The 23,414-nt window shown below is 35.6% G+C and overlaps 1 protein-coding gene across 1 annotated transcript in view; it reads right to left on the bottom strand.

The window, feature by feature from the left end:
* RNGTT (RNA guanylyltransferase and 5'-phosphatase) overlaps positions 1–23,414 on the bottom strand; it is a 340,835-nt gene that overhangs the window by 293,643 nt on the left and 23,778 nt on the right. Inside the window, exons 5-8 of the mRNA XM_004766922.3 lie at positions 19,009–19,084; positions 17,478–17,718; positions 6,573–6,682; positions 5,211–5,312 (exon numbers count right to left, since the gene is read on the bottom strand). Of these exons, the coding sequence (XP_004766979.1) occupies positions 5,211–5,312; positions 6,573–6,682; positions 17,478–17,718; positions 19,009–19,084 (529 nt within the window). The remainder of the gene's footprint in view (positions 1–5,210; positions 5,313–6,572; positions 6,683–17,477; positions 17,719–19,008; positions 19,085–23,414) is intronic.

Raw genomic sequence — 23,414 nt, 5'->3', positions numbered from 1 at the left:
ATAAAGTGATATGACAAAAATAGTGTCCTGTGACAAGAGATATCTCATTTCTAAAAGTTGATTTTACTGAAACGTAAGACATACAACTATTAAATCTTCAATTAAACAAAATGATTTCACCTGTATCTGAGACTATAGTGGCTTAGTGTTTAATCAATTCACCTATATAACTAATATAATCTCTTACTGTTTTATTTTTAAGAAACTCTGTATTTCTATCTATAAAATTTGGCTTTACAATTAGGAAATAGACACTCTTCTACAATGTTTTAGAATCTGCAAAACTGTCACTGTTGCCCCCAGGCCTTGGCCAGGCTAATCAAAATTCCTAGGCAATACCTTTTATTGCTAACTCTATCCAGGTCTCATATTACATTCAATTTCAGAAATCCTTTTATCTAAATACTCCTCCTAATTATAAAGAGCCAATAAACTATGGAATAAGGATAATTAAAAGAGTCCCACACTCCATCACAACATGGCTTTAAATAAGAAGTAGGGCATCTGGGGGGCTCAGTTGGTAAGCATTAGACTTTTTCTTTTTTAAGACATATTTATTAATTTGAGAGAGAGACAGAGAGCATAAGTGGGAGGAGTAAATGGAGAGAGAGAGAGAATTCCAAGCATAGAGCCAGAAGAGGGGCTTGATCTCAGGACACTGAGATAACAACCTCAGCCAAAACCAAGAGTAGGACACAACCAACTGCACCACCGAAGCGCCCTGGGCATATGACTCTTAATCTCATGATCCTGAGTTCAAGCCCCAAGCTGGGTGTGCAGACTATTAAAAAAATAAAAATAATAGGGGTGCCTGGGCTGCTCAGTAGGTTAAGTGTCTGCCTTCATCTCAGGTCATGGTCCCAGCATCCTGGGATCAAGCCCCACCAAGGTAACAGCTCAGTGGGGAGTATGCTTCTCCCTCTGTCCCTTCTCTCCACCCACTCTCATCCCCAGCACATGTTCTCGCTCTAAAAGATAAATATAATCTTTTAAAAATAAATAAAATAGATTAAGGAGGGCATGTGACATACTGAGCACTGGATATTATATAAGACTGATGAATCACAGACTGTACCTCTGAAACCAGTAGTCCATTATATGTTAATTAAAAATAAAACAATTTTTTAGAAAATAAAATATAAATAAATAAATCGATAAATTAAATAAAGTAAATAAAGTGATAAATCAAGTGTTCATGGCTTTTAATCTGTTACTCTAACTCCATGGGCTCCTAGATCATTCTACAGCTCCCTGGGGCTCTTTTCACCCTATAGATCACAGTTAGTCCCTCTCCCGCGCTATTGGCCTTCACTCCTACCATGCAAAAGAAAGATCTGGCACTAGTCCAGAAAAATATTTCACATAAATGTTTTTCCTCACAGAATAAAGTATCCTAAGAGAGAGTAGGTATCAAATGAATACTAAAAGGGTCTCCTTTTGTTTTGGTGGAGCACAGTTCCATGAGAAAAGAGGTATTTCCATTATCGGTCGAAACATTTTAGCTCAAATCATGTAGCTAATCATTTAGAGGTCTGACAGTATTGAGAAGATATGGGGCAAGGGGTATACAAAGGCTCAGAAAAGGGAAAATAAACAAAGATAGGATGGGAGACTACAAATGACAAATTTTACAGACTGTTATTTTGCCCAAGGTTTGCCATGATCACAGGCTGGATATCATGGAGAAAATGAGGTAGAAGGTAAAAAATATCCAGAATATGAAACTCATCAGATTAAAACTATGTCTCACTCCCAAATCCCCAGGCCATTTATAGTATCAAGTCTGGAGATGCGCATATTTGCTCCTCACCTTTTTCACTGCTTCTCCACTCAGAGGTAGGTAATAAACTTTAGACACTGCTATAATATTAAATATCTATTAATAAACCTTAAGACATTGTTACACAGCTACTATATATCAAGGTGCCTAGGTGGCTCAGTCAGTTAAGTGTTCAAATCTCAATCTCAGTTCAGGTCTTGATCTCAGGGTCATGAGTTCAAGCCCTGCACTGGACTCCACACTGGGCACGAAGCCTACTTAAAAAAAAAAAAAAAACACACAAACATATACACACACACATATATCAACAATTTAACTTCTGCTAATCCTTACTACCAATTTAATAGATTATAAACTTATTCTAATCGAAAAAATTAAATATAATTTTAACATTCTGAAAATAAGCAACAAGTTAATTTTTATTTATCCTTCAAAAATATACATTCATAGGGAGGAGGGCATAGAAGGGACACATTATCCAAACTGTCTCTATCTGAATCTTTAACTGTATCCATCCTAGAGATTCATCCTTTTGAATGAATATTCCTAGAACACACAAGGCAAACTTTATTATTTTATGTCTTTATATGGCTTAAAATTTTATCAAGTATTAATATTAATTTTTAGACTAGTTCATTTTTAAATTCAAAATAGTATGAAAAAATAAGCATATATAAAATATACTTATTGTTCAACTATTTGCATTCGCTATATGAAGCATTAATATAACTGCTTTTTTTTTTTTTAAAGTAGATTCCACGCCTAGTGTGGAACACAATGCAGGGCTTGAACTCACAACCCTAAGGTCAAGACTGAGCTGAAATCAAGAGTCAGATGCTATCTACTGACTGAGCCAACATGTTGGAGCTCAGGCACCCCAATAAAATTGCTTTCTAACCAAAAGAATAAAATCAAGACCTCAATGATGGTAATGGTTACTTCTAGGTGATAAAATCACTCTTTAATTTTATCTTCTTCTTTTCGTTTACGTTATTTTCTAAACTTTGTTTCACAAACCTGTGTTATCTACAAATCCCCCCCCCAAAAAAGCTAGAAAATGCTGAGTTGAAAGGAAAGACGATTTCCAACAAAGATCGACAAATGAAAGAAAATAGTTCGATATATTCCCTATTAAAAAAAAACAAAATGTAACTACTAAAAAGCATATCATGTTGAAATAGTATCATTATATTCACCTAATATTAAAATTAAGTTCTATCTGCCCCACTCCATATCTTCATATGTATCTTTTAAGGACACCCCAAGCAAAATGCAGAAGATAACATGATATGAAAGGTGTAATTGCCATTTTGACTTCAAAAAACGACTCACAAAAATTAAGTGCAACTATATTATCTTCAAAATAACACTTAAAAACCAAATGTGAAAACAGCATCTCAAAAAAATATCTGCATACTCATTTTTATTGCAGCATTATTCCTAATAGCCAAGATACGGAAACAACCTAAATGACCATCAACACAGATGAAGAAAGAAGATGTACTATATAAATAAACAATGGAATTGTACTCAACCATGAGAAAGAAGGATTTCTGCCATTTACAACATAGATGGACCCTGAGGACATTATGCTAAGTGAAATAAGTCAGTCAGAGGAAAACAAATACTATAGATCACTTACACATGGAATCTTAAAAAAATTTAAAAAATGATAGAAACAAAGACTACACTGGTAATCACACCAGGGGCTGAGAAGGTAGAAGAAATGGGGAGAAACTGGTCAAAGGATATAAACTTCTAATTACAAGACAATAAGTTCCAGGGATCTAGTGTACATCATAGTGATTATAATAAGTAATACTGTACTATATACCTGAAAGTTGCTAAGATAACATACCTTAAATATTCTCACCACAAAAAAGAAATGGTCATTATGTGAAGTGATCGTGGTGTTAGCTAACAGTAATCATCTTACAATATGTTTATATGTTCAAATCAACACATTATAACCTTAAACTTCCATACTGTTATAATGGAATCTCAATAAATTTATCTTCAATAAATTCTCAATAATGTTATAATGGAATCTCATAATATTATAATTGTATCTCAATAAAGCTGGGGAAAAAGCTAACTATATAAATGCTATCTTAAGTCTCTGAAACATTTTCATTATGAAAAAATTAATAGGAAAAAGCTAATATTAACATCTGTTAAAATAATTACTTCAACTATTAGAACATTTGCCAAATAAAAAAATACATATGACAAAGCTATAAAAATATGTTTACAGGGCGCCTGGGTGGCTCAGTGGGTTGGGCCGCTGCCTTCGGCTCGGGTCATGATCTCGGGGTCCTGGGATTGAGTCCCGCATCGGGCTCTCTGCTCAGCGGGGAGCCTGCTCCCTCCTCTCTCTCTGCCTTCCTCTCTGCCTACTTGTGATCTCTCTCTGTCGAATAAATAAATAAAATCTTTAAAAAATATATATATGTTTACAAAAGAGAAAGAAAAGTTAAATGTTGATGAAGCATAAAATTTATACTAATAAAATTTAAAAGTATAGGAATATGAAACCTGATGCTAAGCTTTGTTGTAAGAATAAAACACCCTTAAGAGGGCATAAAATTACAAAAAGTACTAGCAAAGATTAAGAGAAAAACTATTCAAAGGAGCAAAATATAGAACAAAATATTCTAAGGAATAAGATATCAAGGAGACTTGGTAATTTTTAGATTATAAACTGACAACACATCTGTTAGTTTCAGAAGTGCTCAACAACCACTGAACATAAGGTGATGGGCACCAGACATACCAAAAAGCACAATATTATCAAGAGAAAACACTTTCAAACTTCAATTTGGTATAGACTAAGTCAAACTAACAGAACTCTGGGGGGCGCCCAGCTGCTCAGTGGGTGGAGCATGCAACTCTTGATCTCAGGGTTGTAAGCTGGAGCCCACACTGGCTGCAGAGATTATTGAAAAATAAAATCTTCTAGGGACGCCTGGGTGGCTCAATTGGTTAAGCAGCTGCCTTCAGCTCAGGTCATGATCCCAGCATCCTGGGATCGAGTCCCACATCGGGCTCCTTGCTTGGCATGGAGCCTGCTTCTCCCTCTGCCTCTGCCTGCCATTCTGTCTGCCTGTGCTCACTCTTGCTCCTCTTTCTCTGACAAATAAATAAAATCTTAAAAAATAAATAAATAAAAATTTAAAAATACAAATAAAATCTTCTAAAAAACAAAAGAAAAAAAAACCCTCTGAAACCAAAAATTTAGCAGAATGAGAGAAACTAAATTACATAACTAAGAATACTTGGAAAATTAAAATGATGATATTTGAAACATGATTAATTTGCTGTTCAAGTCAAAAATTCACACTCCCAAGAGTACAAACCTTGTCTAACAACAAAGCGGTATTCTTCAAGCATTAGAGTTATTTGTATAACTTTATTTAGAAGTCTAACTTACCGAGTACCATCTGCTTTCCAGCTTACTTTATATGGCTTCTGCTCCAAAAGTTTAATATTTTGCTTGTCCATGGAAACAGGCTGTGCTCCAGGGAATCCAGACCTTAAAGAAGAACATTTTATTACTATTATAGCTGGCATCCATACAAAGCAATACATCTCAAACCAATCTCACATTAGTCATACATTTATCACAACATTCTCCCTATCATGAGATTAATGTCAACTGGAACATCAACATTCCCAAGAATGCTAACGAAATATTATCTATTATCTTCTAGACATTTCAGACTCAAGTTAACAAGATTCTAATCACCACTAAATACCATAACCACTGGGCTTTTTAAATATTTAATTCATGATCTCATAGTAAAGTAGGTATGTTTACAAATCTTCTACTTCAGGAAGAAGTTTAAATCTTTCTTGCCTTTATTATCTTACATTATTCTAGACCCCATATTCCTCCAGCATGACTCCACCAACTTGGCAAAACTCTAAAAGGTTGGCAAAATTCTGCTTAAAAGATGCCCAGAAGTGACAAAACAGGAAAAATATAGGTCAAGATTAAAGTACACTGGCAAGGGCTTAGCACAACATTAAAATCAATATTACTTCATCATCATTTTAATCTTTTAGTTAAAATTATTTCTAGCTAACTGATCTGTATATACCAGTGAAAAAGTTCTTTATATTAGGAATTTTTAAGAATTATCGATCCTGTTTCATCATGTTCTAGCTGTGCTACAATTTTCTGCCACAGATGGCTATGACCAACAGAAACAACCAAAGACCAAGACTTGAGAGCAAAAGATTAGAGCAGAGCCGTGAACTCTCCAGAATCCCCTCCCATGAAATGTCTGATAAATATTTTCAAGTCATGGTAGGGGGTAAAACATAATTAAAGCTGATTCCCCTAGGTCTCAGAAAACTGAACTACAGAAAAACTAGAACGTGAGGTACATTCTAGTCTTCAAGTCTCACTTCTTCTCCCTTAGTAAAATGATACAGGCAACTCAATCATTAATCAGCAACAGAATTAAACACACAAAACAAATACTAGATAGTGACAAAAATAACTTTGTATTCAGTTAGGAAGACATGTTTGAGTCATTTAATCTTGACTCAACTGTCTAGTAATCTAACTTTTTTTGTTTTTTGTTTTTGTTTTTGTTTTTTCTAGTAGTCTAATTTTAACTCAATTGCTGATCATGAGAAAAATCTGATAAACTCTTGCTTGATATCTTTTTAAGCACTCTAGGTAAATATTCAAACTTCAAAGAACAAAGAAGCTAAGTCAACGTTTGCATTAATGTTAAATGTTGCACAACACAAGTTTTATTTAAAACTTGAAAATGTTTATTACCCTTCCCAGCCACAGAATTGATGACACTTCTGCTGTACCTCTCCTAACTTTGGTTGAGTTGTTACTTGAGTCACACCTTTAACAGTTACACCTTCCAGGAAAATAGCACCCTTAAGATAAAAGGAAGAGAAAAATATCTTGTTAGTGTTCAGAATCTGTTCACAAAGACCAGACTGAGAAATAGATTTGTTTATTTTCACAAGTCTGCAAATATATGAAACAAAAATGGTCTGCTCCAGAAAGTTCTATAAAATCCCCCTGGGATTAACTGCACATTTGCTTTCCTTAATCCATCACAGGTTTTACAATGTACATATATAGCCTAATGTCTGTATCATATTGCCAAAGCACTCCATGGTTACTACTTATTAATAAAAGCAATAATAACTTACCTACTACCATTTACTCAGAGCTAGGCAGAGGCTCTGACATTCTACATTCTACAAACATTTTCTCAAATCCTTATAACAGCTCTGAAAAGCAGATTTTTTTTTTTTACAAATAAGTAAATGAGACTATATGCAATTTATTCAGGAGGTAAAAACAGAATCTAAACCCAGGTCTACAATATACCATTCACTAATGATTCTAACTAGGGACAGAGAGAGGAGCTGTACCATGGATGCAGTATAGATTTTAAAGGGATCAACACCCACAATACATACCTATGTAAACTAGAATCAGAATGTAACAGTAGACAAAATGGCTAAACTACAGTCATTAGAAGTAACAAACACTATTACTCATCACTGAATTTTTAATCTAAATTTTTCAACTCAGAACTACATAAAGTGTTTTATTGTATTTCATAGCAAGCATATTTTTAAGATATCACAGAGAAGTGAAGCAGATGGAGAATTTATATATCAAATAAATACAGAACACTCCTGGAAATTTTAAAGACTAAAAATACAGTCTAGATTCATGCTACAATTACTTTCAGACCCATAAAAGGCCTGGCATCAGACTCAAAAATCCATAAAACAACTCTAGCTGTTAACGTAATTAAGGAATAAAAAATATGGTCTACAAGCTGCAATGATCAACCTTCTGGCTCAGATTTGGCAACTCGAGCCACTTAGGAATGAAAAAAAAGAACATGGTATTTCGTCCACATGCGTCCCTGTCAAATCTAGAAGAGTCCTGAGTCAATCCAGCAGACACTAGTTCTACTTTTTGCCCCTAATTCTGAATCACTTTTTATAATTATATGTCGTCAACTCTGTTCTCCTTAAATAAGCATACGTTAAAGACTTTATGAGCCAAAAGATAAAGGAGTACCATTTGCATTACGCCATCACCTCTTTTTACCAATCACTCAAATTTCTGCTTTAGAACCATGCAACCATTAAATATAGTAACTACAGAAAGAGAAAAAGAACCAGGTTCACAAAATATTTTTGTATATTTAATACCTGAGGTACTCAGATAACGGCAATATCCTTATAAATTTATATCCTGTATATTCTAATTAAAAAGAAAAAGCATTCAGAGAGTTCAATTTTCAACATCTTTATTCTGAAGGTATTAATAGCATAAGATTTTTTAAGTTTTACAGGAAGGTTTACTCATGAGCATGTAATTCCTGAGGGAGGTTAAGAAATCAATGATAATTTCTGAAAAGAAAGGGCAACTAGCATAAATTATTCCTAAAACATAAATACTACTTCTTTTTTTAACAAGTAATGAAAAGGACTAAAACACTGGAATATGATCAACATTCACCAAGCACTCTTCCACAGTATTACTACAGAAATATTTTAATAATTCTATGCAGCTGAACAAACTAAATTTTTTTAATTTAACAGAATATTCAGCCTAAGTACATATTTAGCTATTAAGCGTGCTTATAACCTTAATCACTTAGCAAATGCCTCTCATCCATTTATACTTCTTCTTCCTTGATCTTTCCTATAATGCATCCATTTCTTTTTTACTTTATCTTCCCCTACTTTCTTCTGCAATCATTATTATTAAGTAAAAAACGGTAGGAATAAGTCCTTAAAAAACACTAAGAATTATGCACTTTTTACACAAATACTATTTAGTAACTTTTTTTAAGATTTTATTCATCTATCTCAGAGAAAGAAAGAACACATGCACACACAGGGGGAGCAGCAGGCAGAGGGAGAAGCAGGTTCCCCACTGAGCAAAGAGCCCAGTGTGGGATGCAATTCCAGGACCCTGGGATCATGACCTGAGCCGAAGGCAGATGCTTAACCCACTGAGCCACCCAGGGATCCCATCTGCTTAGTAACTTTTCAACTTAATTTGCTGTTCACTGTCATTACAGGTTTCTTCTGACAAAAGTATTTTATATTATTCAAAATTACATGGTAATTTCTAAAAGTATCACTAAATCTAAACAGCAATGTCTTAAGTCTGGAACTATTTTCAAACATACTATAATTGAGACTCAGTCTTTGACATTTACTTTCACTTTTTAACGAACTACCATTTCAGTTTGTGGGAATAAAGAAATTTCAAAAGTGAAAAGAAGATAACATATGCTTAAGATGAAACAGGTATATTTCATTAACAGAGTCTGCCAGGCTTAAAATGGAAATTCATACGGCTACCACAAAAAAGGACAAAAGGACTCAGTGATTAGTTAGAGGAAAACTGAAAAAAACATTAGAGAAGATGGGGCGGGTGTGCACATAAAAGGTGTGTGTGGTAGAGAATGAGTGAGCAAGTATGTATGTTATGTGTAACAAGGATATTTTAGTAATGAAGAAAATGCACTAATAGGTTTTTTCAAAGACATGATCCCAGACATTGATTCAAATGAGCAAGCAACATAACTGTTAGTCACACTCCTCCAAATCATTAATAGCATGTGCTCAAAAGATGAACAAAGGTGTCAGGAAATGTGAGGGCCAAGTACAGTGCAACTATTAAAAAGTGGAACTATCAGAATTCACTACAAGAGTCCATCACTTCAAACCATAGTCAAGAAAGGGGAATGCTAACAAAAATAAAGTCTCAAGCCAAAATAAGTTCACTGCTTTGAGATGGAGCTATAAAAATTAGTCACGCTTGGACTGCCTCTGCTAACTACCTTCAACTCAGATGGAAATAACAGGAAAATGAAAGTTTTCCAACCATTAATTTGCCAATTACTTTTATCTATACTTCTCATGCCTGTCAACCATACTGTTGACATCATCCAAAATCAAGTCTCCAATCAGCTTTCCTCTTTTTTTTTTTCTTTTTTGACAGACAGAGATCACAAGTAGGCAGAGAGGCAGGGAGAGAGAGAGGGAGGGGGAAGCAGGCTCCCTGCTAAGCAGAGAGCCCAATGTGGGGCTCGATCCCAGAACCCTGGGATCATGACCTGAGCTGAAGGCAGAGGCTTTAACCCACTGAGCCATCCAGGCACCCCTCATCTTTCCTCTTTGATGGTCCTATCCTCACTGCTTTGGAGCCCTCTCTCTCTGGTTCATCTTATCACCAATAACCTTCCCAAACAGTTTCAATATAAATCCTGGGATCTCTCTTTTTTTTTTTTTTTTAACTTTATTTATTTATTTGACAGAGAGAGATCACAAGTAGGCAGAGAGGCAGGCAGAGAGAGAGAGAGGAGGAAGCAGGCTCCCCGCTGAGCAGAGAGCCCGATGCGGGACTCAATCCCAGGACCCCGAGATCATGACTCGAGCCGAAGGCAGCGGCCCAACCCACTGAGCCACCCAGGCACCCTCCCTGGGATCTCTTTTTCATTACCTCAACCTTTTTCATGAATACCCTATCCCCTTATGTCTTAACTAAGAACTAACTCTTCACCAAGGAGACCACTTCTCTCATAAGGAAAAGCTACTCATTGGCCCACTGCCCAAGTCCCATGAGGGGGGTAGTATAAACCATTCTCCTATATCTTCACTTGCTCTCCTGGACTCTCAAAATTTCCTCTTTCATTTCCATTTACACTAACTCCATTCAGCTATACCACTCAACTGTGGTACAGGAGACATCCACTACAGCTAGCGGCACAACAGCTCTCTTAAAGAGCTGTGAAGACAGGACCCTAATAGCCATGTTATAAAACATTACAAGATAGCATCCCACTCGAACCAAAGTTGATGGGAGCATAAGCAAACCACTAACTCAATCTGAACCAACCAGATTCTCTCTTCTGGTAACCTCGAATTAGGATTCAGAGAGTCTCTGCATGTGGCTAAAATTACAACATCTAAATTCAGAAGATATAGGATAACTGTAAGCTCCCAGGTAAACAAGGAATAACAAAGAGCCACTCTTAAAAGACAAAGCCAGTGAGATAAATGACACAAAAGGAGAAAGACAGAAATAGGGGAGAAAAGCAAAGATGAAAAAATAAGAACAAAGAGCAGAAACTAGGTTCTAAATAGTTTTCCAGGTCCAGGCTCCAGTCCCTTCCTGATATCTGACTATATTACTGGGTTTGAGTCCTACTCATATGCTCACAACAATTTCCTCTTATTATTTAAGCTAGTTTGAGCTAATTTCTATTACTTGCAAGTAGAGAATATAAAGTAGTAAAACACTATTCTTCATGTACTCACCTCCACTCATTTCCCCACATTGATCAAAAATATTTCTCACTGTGCTAACTTCTATTGTTACACTAGTAACATCAACATCCATGATGTAAATGGACACATCAAACAACTTAGCCTTCATAGTTCAGTAATTGTATTTTCAATGACCATCACCTTTGCTTAACTTCAACAACCTGCTCCATGGCTATGTGGTCATTATTCCATGCTGCTCCACCTTTTGATTCATCAATTCAACTCACACTGACTGAGTACACTCTAACTCCAACACGTCACTCTCCGGCCTCTTTCATTAAACAGCTTAACTCTTTGACCCTAACTATGCTCACTTACCAATTTTACCAAGACTAACAATCCTATCACTTCTCTTTTCACAGGCTAACAGCCCCCATCCTGACCTTACTTCCTATTCAAAGACTCTTCAGCTGATTACTTCAATTATTTTTGCCTAATATCCCCAGTACTCCTCAATCTTTTATCCTTCCATTAGACCCACACTAAGTATACCCAACCTTGTATCAACCTACCATTAGTCTTCTGTACTCCCACACATATGCAGCTGAAATTCACTGAGGGAAAAAACCTCAATCTCAGTGCTAGGGATGAGATTTTCCCTCCACTTATTGAAGACCCATTTCTCCATCTGCTTTTGAACTCCATTCCCTTTCACTTCCTCAGATGTCACTCTATCATTTATTCCCCAACCTTTATTTTCAAGGTCACTGATTCTACTAACCACTTACCTACAAGTAATAAATATTCTAGAGCTCATTCCATACTAAAAAGACTTTTCTGACTATATCTGCATCAAGCAATCACTCTTACTCTCCCTTTTTGATCATAACTAAACTACTTGAATGACTAGTCAGTACGAGTATGCAGAAAAAAGTTAACACAGCAGGACTATTTACAAGGTTGGTCCCCGACTGGCATCTGGGAACAAGATTCTCAGAGTGCCCTTAGTCAACTGATAAAGGTGATTCACCATGCCTAGACTAGTCATACAAACAATACCGCTACGCTGAACAAATGCATTCCTTCTGGGATTCTGGAAATTTCAGTACACACTATGCAGAGCATGCCTACATGACCAGGCTTCAGTAAAACCTTGGCCACTAAGACTCAAATGAGCTTTCCTAGGAAGTAACATTACACATGTTACTACATCTTCATTACTGCTGAGATAGTGAGCTCTGCACAACCCCTGATGGGAAGAAGAGAGCATAAGAAAGCCTGCATACAGAATCCACCAGACTGTAGTTATCTTCTTCCCTTATCACTTAACTGTATATCCTTAGTACATTGCTGTAATAAACTTGGCTGTGAGTATAACCATATGCTGAGTCCTTGTGAGGACCCCCAATTCTGTCCCCATCTTCTCACCTCCCATTAGCTTCTTAAAAATCACTAATCTGACCTGGCCCTACTGCATTACAGAAAATAATCCTCGTATGTGTCCCCTCTGTGACATTTCATAGTGTTAAGTCATTCATATAAATCACTACCAAACTCTAAACTTTTTCACATTTCTTTGTCTTTTTATGTTGCATCCAGGAAGAATTTCCTAGCTAAATCCTCCAGCTGGGTAATTTCCTCTACGGCTTCCTTCAACCTGTTATCCAACCCATCTAACTGAGTTGTTGGATTTTTAAATTATCATTTCCAAGATCTCTAATTGGTTCTTTTTCATAATAGTCTGTAATTATTAAATGGACTGATATCTTCTCTCATCTTGTAAAGAAATATTAAGAATATTGCTTTATATAAACTGCTTCCTCTGGTATTACCTAAAAAGAATGAAGTAGTTAAAAATGTACTAAAAAAAAGATATCCAAGTTAAGAAAGAAAAAAAAAGTTGCAGAAAAATACATTCACATTAAGAAGGAATGGAGAAGGTAAGGTCAAAACTGAACATATGTATGTAAATGCATAGACAAGTAAATATCTAGAAAAATTACCAAAAAGAAGAGAGCAGTTGGGGAGGGAGTAAAAAGACCTTCACTTTTTACTCTATATACTTCTAGATGTTTGTACTTTTATAAAGAAACCATATCTTTATGTCATTTGTGTACACTTTTAAATTAGATAAGTAAATGGGAAGAAATTCTTCTAAGATGACAAAATGCCAGTAGTTAGACAAAAGTTAAAGAATTAGAAGTTGTTTCTTTTGTTTTCAAGTTTTCTTTAATGTAAGTATACTACTTTTATAAGTAAAAAGTATATTTAATAATTTTATAATTTATCAGTTATGACTTGAAAAGAGGGAAAAACTACTTAACCACTTTGAAATCAAACCGAACTGCTTTCTCCGAAACAGGAGAAGAAAGATTTCTGCTTTTGGCAATGGCGCCTAGTTATGAAATCAATTCTGCAGCCATGAGAAAAAGCTAGACAAAATGTTAAACGTGCTTGTTTGAAGACACTGGAGAAGTACAAAGGCAGTAAAAGGCTTGAAGAGCCAAGAACTCAGAAGGAAAGGAATCCAGAGAGGGGAGCTACACATCTGGTACAGGTCTTCCTCTACGGGCACTGTTTCCAAAATGGTAGGTAAGAGGCTAAAAGGCTGAACACAGCTTTCAGCAATATAACAGGGAAACAAAAACTGGAGTTTCAGGCCACTAAGGAAGAAGGGTCCTATTTAGGTTTTCGGTTAGGATCCCCAAACGGCTACACTCTGGGAATTAAGCTGAACCAAAAAGAGACCAGTTACTGAAAATTCAATCCTTGACTGAGCTAAGATGTCCTCCTCTTAACCCTATGTAGAAACAAAAGTAAATGTTCTCTGAAGGAAGAAAACATGATGCAAAGTCTCAAATTTTTCCCACAATTTTTCATACATAATGACTAAGAAGTAGAAATATGCAGGCAGAACAAAAAATAAACAATCGACTAGAAATCAAAAGAAGAAAAACTAAAGATCCAGAAGAGATCCACATCAATTAGGTATCTGACGTAGGCTTTAAAAAACTGGGATTATTAAATTCAAAAACCTAAATGACAAAATGAAGAATTCCAACAAAAAATTGAAACTATTTTAAAACTCAAATGAAAATTCCAAAAGTGAAATAACTGAAATTACGTACTTAATGCATAAATTGAACATCAACTCAGACAAAGCTAAAGTGGGATTAGTAAACTGGAAGAAAGAGGTCAGAAGAAAATATCCAAATTGAAAAATGGGGGTAAAAAAAGAGTAGAAAATATAGAAAGAACATAAGAGACATTCAGGGGTGGGGGGGGAGACACGTCTTCTGGGTGAGTCCCAAAAGAGAAAAAGAATGGATGTGAACCAATATTCGAAGAGATAATGGCTGAGAATTGTCTAAAACAACAAATCCAACCACAGATTCAAGAATCACTATAAATACAAAGCAGAATAAACACACAAAAAAAAACCTCTGGGTAGACATAGCATAGTAAAATTGCTGAAAACTAAAAACAAGCTTCGGAGAAGCAACTTCTTAATAGAAATGGATTATGGAATGATATCTTCAAAGTGCCAAGCCAAAATTCTATACCCAAAACAAACATTCTTCAAATGATGGCAAGAAATAGACATTTTTACACAGATACTGAGAGAATGTGTTGCAGCAAACTCACAAGAAAGAAAATACTAAAGGGACTCTTCAGTTAGAAGAAAAACTATCCTATTGGAACCACAAAAATAGATGAAAGAAAGATGAGCACCAGAAAGGATAAATTTGTGGGTTTATCTAATGAATATTTGCTGTATAAAATGATGATGATAATGATGATGATGTCACCTTATGGGGTTTAAAACACTTGTAGAATTAAGATATACAATAATAAAAAGGCAGGAAGAGGTAAATGCAACCAAAGGTTCTAGGGTTCTTGAATTGTTTAAAAAGTGGCAAAAGTACTAAAATATACCAGACTTTAACAAGTCAAAGATACATACTGAAATCTTGACTAACCAGTAAAAGAACAGTAAAAGAATGTGTAACTAACAAGCAATGGCTTGGGGTGATATAAAAACAAGCATAAAGAGGGCAAGAAAGGAGATAAAAAGGAGCATACCATGGCAGGGGAGTTAACACTCTAAGTTTTAAATCTAACTTTATCAGTAAAATAAATGCACATGGACCAAATACTCCAATAAAGCAAAAACTATTCACTGGATAAACAAAACCCAACAATGCAATGCAGACATACCTCAAATAAAAGATAAATCAAGTCTAAAAGCAAAATGACAGAAAAAAGATAACACATACTAACACTATCCAAAAGGATGCTTGGGCAGTCAATCATACTAACATTAGGGCGCCTGGGTGGCTCAGTGGGTTAAGCCGCTGCCTTCGGCTCAGGTCATGATCTCAGAGTCCTGGGATCGAGTCCCGCATCGGGCTCTCTGCTCAGCAGGGAGCCTGCTTCCTTCTCTCTCTCTCTGCCTGCCTCTCAGTGTACTTGTAATTTCTCTCTGTCAAATAAATAAATAAAAAAAATCTTTAAAAAAAAAAAAATCATACTAACATTAGATATTTTTAATGCTAAAAGTGAAGACACAGTTAAGATTTAATAATCTTTTACACACATTTGTATAAACTAAATAATATCACCTCAAAATAATAAAGCAAAACTTGACAGAACTAGAAGGAGAAAGGGATAAATCCACAATCATAGAGGGGTATTTGCAGGGGAGAGGGCAGGAGGAGCAGGAGAGAAAGAATCCCAAGTAAGCCCCATGCCCAGCATGGAGCCCAACAAGGGGCTCTATCTCATAACCTGGAAATCATGACCTGAGCCAAAATCAAGAGATGAACGTTTAACCAACAGTGTCTCCCAGGCTTCCCCGTAGTGGGAAATTTTTAAACACTGCTCTTAGTAACAGACAAAACAAAACAGGAAAAACTAGAATGGGGATTTTTTTTTTTTTAAGATTTTGTTTATTTGACAGAGAAAGACACAGCAAGAGGGGGAACACAAGCAGGGGGAGTGGAAGAGGGAGAAACGGCCTTCCCGCCAAGTAGGGAGCCTGATGTGGGGCTTGATCCCAGGACTCTGGGATCATGAATCCTGGGATCATGACCTGAGCAGAAGGCAGATGCTTAACGACTGAGCCACCCAGGCACCCAGGGATTTTATTTTAAATGTCCTTTGTATTCCCTAAGAAACATGCCCATCTTGGCTATGTTTCTCTTAATCCTGCTGAAGCTCTTCTGCCACTACAGAGATTTAACGGTACTTGATATTATAAAATAAATGTCATTTTTAAGACCCCTTCTGCTGGAGGGGAAAAAACCCTGCAAACTTTAGCACATTTTGTGAAACAGTAACTCTTTGCTTTAAGCTCTTTTACACATTCAAATATTATATTGTAATGCAAAAACACATTAGCATATGCTCATGGTTAACACTATTTTTAAGAAATATAGATGAATTTCCTTACAAAAATGATACTATAAGAAGGTAATCATCTATGCTATGCTATGTTATGCTATTAGCGTTTCCTTAGAATGTGATTCTTATTTTTCTAGATATGTGATTCAGTAATCAATGAGTTAGAGTTAGAGTTATAGAGTTATTTAGAGTTAAAGAGTTATTTCTATATTTCAAAGCAATTAACACTTTTCAGTGGCCTCAAAGTCTTGAAGTTTGAAATGTGTAAATACATATTAAAATAATGTTTTTCAAGCAAGGAACTTTTTTTAAAAAGCCCAAATAACTACATCATTCAATTTACATAAAAATAAGGCATTTTCTTCCTTGCCTGTGAATCATTGCCTACTAATAAATGAGTTGTATAGTCTTTACTGCCCAACTATGATATCCCACATTCCTTATTTATTACTTCATTAACATTTAATCATCTCCACACTTTCCCTAACTTTTCCCTTCAGCCTGTACCATATACTTGCGTGTGTACAAGTACAATCAGTACTTTTCTTCTCAGTATCTCTCCTGTCCTCCTAAGAAAACAATTCCTAATGGTTTTTGTTAGCCCTTTTAATGGGAGTTGTCCACAGAAGAGTCTTCTCAGTTCAATGTTATAGAAAATATGAAAATACCAACCATGGGAAGGAGCAGAATTTATATGGAAAGTTATTTTAACTATGTGACAATTTTGTAAAACATCAGTAAAAAAATTTTCACTATGTAGTTGGCATCTTCCAATACTTTGCACAAAAGAGTAAGTTCTCAATCTAATATGTAAGAGTTCTTTGGTTTACCTAAGAATCAAAAACTAAGTGAACTTCTTAACAAGCTTTTCCCATAGAAAAGGCAGACTCACAGCTATCAAGAATCTTTAGAAACAGCCAGAATGAAATAACTTTAAAATCTAGCTAAACAAATACATAAATCTCAATAAGCTTTCAGAAGAAGTAAAGACTATAATATTTTTAAACATTACCAGTTTTAACCGCTCTTTTCTCCTTTTGCCGAAGGAGGCACTTGACCCAGGTTCTGATTCCTTTTTTCCATCCTCATCCTCATCTTCATCTTCATCATCCTCAAAACACCAATCTGGCAATAGAGGTGGGGGTGGTGCTTCCTCTATATCACCATAGCGACGAAAAAGTTCTTTCAAATAATCACCTTTATAAATTCCTGGTGGTCTGGCTTGAGCAAAAGTAGCAACTGCTGCTTCAATACTATGGAAAACAAACACCATGGAATTTCCTCACTTCTCTTCATTTACGCAGATTTATCAAAACTCATTCTATTTCAGTCATCAAAGGAAGTACGGTATAGGTTTACAAAATGGACAAATCATATTTCCCAGGCCCAAGGCATTCAATCTAGTAAAGGACAAATCTGAAACAGCTTTAATACAAGGTATATGGATAATCCCTAAACCCTAGAGGTAAACTGCAATGACTGTACAGAAGAGAGCTTGGTAAAGTCTGTGAAAAATGTATATAAAGGCTTGAAAGTTGAGATCGAACTTTAAGGGAAATCAAAGAAATGTGAACGCCAATATGAATAAAAGTAAAAGCATGCTAGCTTTTAAGAACTTTCAACAGACCTGATAAAAACAACAAAGGTCATCAGAGAGAGGCTAACGCACACACTTACAAGGAGTCTGTGGTTACTGTCAAAAGCACCTCAAAGGCCACAAAGGCAGAGCTAGAAGAGCACGCAGTAGAGAACCAGAGGATGTGTGAACAGGGAAATAAACAATATGTGTACTTCAACTGATTACTTTCAGAGAAGGACCTACTGTGTTGAGGCTTTATAAACAAAAATAATAACCCTCAATCAGTAAACAAGAAAATTCTGGTAGTAATATCCCATTTGCCCAAGGAATTTGAGGCAACAAAGGTTCTAATCTCTCAGGATCTAAAAAGGTACTTCAATAAAGCCATGTTTACTTAAGTGGTTCATACAGAGTAACTGTCCCCAAAACACCTTCTCCTTACACCATTACAGGTTTTTCATAATATTCAGCAGCTATAAAAAATAAAAGTATTATTAAAAATGAAAAGAACAAGGGGCATCTGGCCGATTTAGTAATTACAGCATGCAACTTGACCTCAGGGTCGTAAATTTGAGCCCCATGTTGGGCATGAGCTAGGTTCTTTAAAAAGAAAAGAAAAAAGAACAATAATAACAACAGTAACTTCCAAAGGTGAATATTAAAAAAAAAAAAAAAGATTTTGAGTAAACTTGTCTCTGATAATTCTGGAAGATGTGAAAAAAATCTGGAAAAGAAAATATATAGTATATAAATATCGACAAACATTCAACTAAAATGCTACTTTGAACAAAATACCAGGTAATAAATGATATTCTAAGACTAATCAAGTCTAAAATTAAAACCACTTTAAATATTATTAATCAGGACTTCACCAAAAATTTGACAATATAAAATGCTAAAACTAAAAAAAATCGATAAAATTCTTTATCAATTACTAATCTTCCATTATAACAAGAAACAATACCTCCAATCCATTTTCTCCACCAAAAAGGCACATATGAGGAAACCAGTGCGATTGAAACCATGGGTACAATGAACACCTAGAAAATAAAGTAGCTTTGGTTTAAAACTAAAATATCACTTCAAAAGCCACATTTGACTTTAAAATTCTAACCAGTAAGCAAAACATTTTAATGACTTTATAAAATAACTACATTTTTAAAAACTTGGCCCTCTCTTATAGCTTAGTAACTCATCAGTTTAAGTTCTTAGAATCTAATTTATCTCACTAGCAAGAAGTTTAGTATATACTGGTTACAAATCACCTCTAAAGTCTAAAGATTTCTCTTAAAACTAAAGGATTCCGAGCACTTTAAGGATGCCTGGATAGCTCAGTCAGTTAAGCGTCTGCCCTCAGCTCAGGCTATGATCCCAAGGTCCTGGGATAGAGCCCCACATCGGGCTTCCTGCTTGCGGGGAATCTGTTTCTCCCTCTCCCTTTGTGCCCACTCTCTCGCTCTCTCTCAAATGAAAAATAAATCTTCAAAGGAAAAAAAAAGGATTCCAAGTACTTTAAATAAGTGTTTTAGACAATCGTATCAAAAAATGGGCAGAAGATATGAACAGACACTTCTCCAATGAAGACATACAAATGGCTATCAGACCCATGAAAAAATGTTCATCATCACTAGCCATCAGGGAAATTCAAATTAAAACCACATTGAGATACCACCTTACACCAGTTATAATGGCCAAAATTAACAAGACAGGAAACAATGTGTGTTGGAGGGGATGTGGAGAAAGGGGAACCCTCTTACACTGTTGGTGGGAATGCAAGTTGGTGCAGCCTCTTTGGAGAACAGTATGGAGATTCCTCAAGAAATTAAAAATAGAACTTCCCTATGACCTGCAATTGCACTCCTGGGTATTTACCCTACAGATACAGATGTAGTGAAAAGAAGGGCCATCTGTACCCCAATGTATATAGCAGCAATGGCCACGGTCGCCAAACTATGGAAAGAACCAAGATGCCCTTCAATGGATGAATGGATAAGGAAGATGTGGTCCATATACACTATGGAGTATTATGCCTCCATCAGAGAGGATGAATACCCAACTTTTGTAGCAACATGGACGGGACTGGAAGAGATTACGCTGAGTGAAATAAGTCAAGCAGAGAGAGTCAATTATCATATGGATTCACTTATTTGTGGAGCATAACAAATAGCATGGAGGACATGGGGAGTTAGAGAGGAGAAGGGAGTTGGGGGAAATTGGAAGGGGAGGTGAACCATGAGAGACTATGGACTCTGAAAAACAAACTGAGGGTTTTGAAGGGGCGGGGGGGTGGGAGGTTGGGGTACCAGGTGGTGGGTATTATAGAGGGCACAGATTGCATGGAGCACTGGGTGTGGTGCAATAATAATGAATACTGTTATGCTGAAAATAAATTTAAAAAAATAAAGTGTTTTTATCAAACACACACACACAACATTTGACTGGGTCTGAAATAACTGATGGATATACAGTACAATAAAAATAAAACTACTTTGATGTTCTCTTAGAAACTGACAATGTCTTTACATTATTTTATAATATTTAAAACAAACTTTCAGGGAGCAGCTGGATGGCTCAGTCAGTTGGACTGTTGGTTTCCGCTCAGGTCATGATCTCATGGTCCTGAGATCAAGCTCCACATCCAGCCTTGTGCTATGTATGTGTGGAGGGTGCCTAAGACTTTCTTTCCCTCTCCCTCAGCCCCTCCTTGCCACTCTCTCTCCCTTAAATAAGTAACTCTTTAAAAAGGTAAAATAAACTTGCAGAAGAAAAACCTGAGAAAAAGAATTTTTTCTTAAACCTTTTTTCAACATACTCAAATGCAGTCCTACCTCTATACTCAAAAACTGCAAATGAGCTTCATAAAAATGACTGCATTTTTAAATCACTTTAACTACTTTGAAGAAGTAATTAAAATAGTTTGGTTGACATTATTCACGTGACATTACTTAAGTCACTCTCCCACAAACATCGAAAATGAAGCTTTTCCTATTATCTCTGTTTAATGGAAAGATATCTCGACATTTAAGACCATATCTTAACAAACTACTCTTCTCTTTGTATATAAAGCATCCTAACAAAGGGCAACCAAAAATCAAATATATAAATAAACTAAAAGAATTACAAAACTTCTAGAAGACAATATGGAAGAAAATATTTGCAACCTTAGTGTAGGAAAAGATTTCTCAGATAAAACATGAAATAAAAGGAAATATTGATAAATAGTGCTACTTCATAAAGGTAAATGTCTGCTCTTTGAAAGATGTCATTGAGAAAATAAAAACACCAGGGGACGCCTGGGTGGCTCAGTCACTAAGTGTCCTGACTCAATTTTGGCTCACAGCATGATCTCGGGGGTCCTGAAATCGAGCCCCATGTCGGATTGCATGCGAGGTGTGGAGCCTGGTTAAAAGTCTCTCTTTCCCTCTTCTCCTCCCCTAGCTCTCTCTTCCTCTGAAAAGAAAAAAAAGGGCGCCTGGGTGGCTCAGTGGGTTAAGCAGCTGCCTTCGGCTCAGGTCATGATCTCAGGGTCCTGGAATTGAGTCCCGCATCAGGCTCTCTGCTCGGCGGGGAGCCTGCTTACTCCTCTCTCTCTCTCTCTCTGCCTGCCTCTCTGCCTACTTGTGATCTCTCTCTCTGTCAAATAAATAAATAAAATCTTAAATAAATAAATAAATAAATAAATAAAAAGGGAAAAAAAGGAAGAAAAAAAAACTAGCCACAAAATATATTTTCATTACATATATCTAATAAAGAACTTCTATCCAGAATATATAAGTAAATCTTACAACTCAGTAATAAAACAAACACCTAATATTTTTACAACTGGGCAAAAGATTACAAGACACTTTACAAAAGAATGTTGTAAATGATCAAGAAGTACATGAAAAGACAATCAATATCATTATCATTAAAATAAAAATGAAAATCACAATGCAATCCCCTACACACCAATTAAAATAGATAAAATCAAAAAGACTAACAATGTCATATGTAAGTGAGGATATAGAGGAATTGAAACCCTCATGCACTGCTGGTAGAAATATAAAATAACACAATCACTTTAGAAAACTGTTTGGCAATTTCTTAAAAAGTTAAACATACATCTACATCAAATGACCCAGACATTCTAATCCTAGTTATTGACTGAAGAAAAATAAAAATATATGTGCAAAGACATACATAAAGATTAATGTCCACAGCAACTTTATTTATAATGACCAAAAAGTGCAGATACCCCAAATGTCAACCATCAAGTAAAGGGATAAATACGTAGTATATCCATTCAATAACTACTATTCAGCCATAAAAATGAATGAATTACTAATAAATACAATGAGGATGATTTCAAAACCTGTGTGAAAGCAGAAAACAAAACAAAACAAAAAACAGGAAGTCCATATATACAAATTTCTTTCACATAAAGTCTATAATATGCAAAAATGTGTATGGAAACATGAAAGACCCTGAATAGCCAAAGCAGTCTTAGGAAAAATAACAGAATTGGAGGCATCATACTTCCTGACTTCAAATTATACCACAAAACTGTAGTGATTAAAAACAGTATGGTACTGGTATAAAGACAGACCTATAGACTGATGGAATAGAACAGGGAACCTAATTAAACTCCTGCATATACCGTCAACTAATATTCAATAAGGGAACCCAGAACACTGAACGGGAAATGTCAGTCTCTTCAACAAATGATGTTCATGCAGAACAATAAACCTGGACCCCATCTTACACTATTCACAAAAATTAACTCAAAACAGATTAAAGACTTAAACATAAGACCCAATGCCATAAAACTCCAGAAAAAAATATAGGGGAAAAACTACTCAACACTGATCTTGCCAATGATTTTTTGGATATGACACCAAAAGCACAAACAACCAAAGCAAATATCAACAAATGAAACAACATCAAACTTAAAAGCTTCTACCCAAATAAACAAATGAAATGAAATGAAATGGCAATCTACAGAATGAGAAAGAAATTGTGAAAACCATACATTATATCAGGGACTAATATCCAAAATATATAAGGAACTCATACAATTCAGTAACAAAAAAACAAGTCAATTTAAAAATGGCCCTAGGATCTCAAAAGACATTTTTCTAAAGACATCAAAATGGCCAATGGGTATATTAAAAGATACTTAACATCACTAATCATCAGGGAAATATAAATCTAAACCACAATGAGATATCACATCACACCTGTTAAAATGGTTATCACCAAGGCAACAAGAGGTAAGTACTGGCATGGATGTGATGAAAGGGGAACTCCTACACTGCTGGTGGGAATGTAAATTGGTTCAACCACTGGAAAACATGGAGGTTCCTCAAAAAATTAAAAATACATCTACCATAT

The sequence above is a fragment of the Mustela putorius genome, unplaced genomic scaffold (assembly GCF_011764305.1).
Source record: "Mustela putorius furo isolate JIRA1106 unplaced genomic scaffold, ASM1176430v1.1 tig00000166_pilon_pilon_pilon, whole genome shotgun sequence".
Taxonomy (NCBI): Eukaryota; Metazoa; Chordata; class Mammalia; order Carnivora; family Mustelidae; genus Mustela; species Mustela putorius.
The sequence above is the reverse complement of the archived record's forward strand: the minus strand, read 5'-3'. Positions and strand labels throughout refer to the sequence as shown.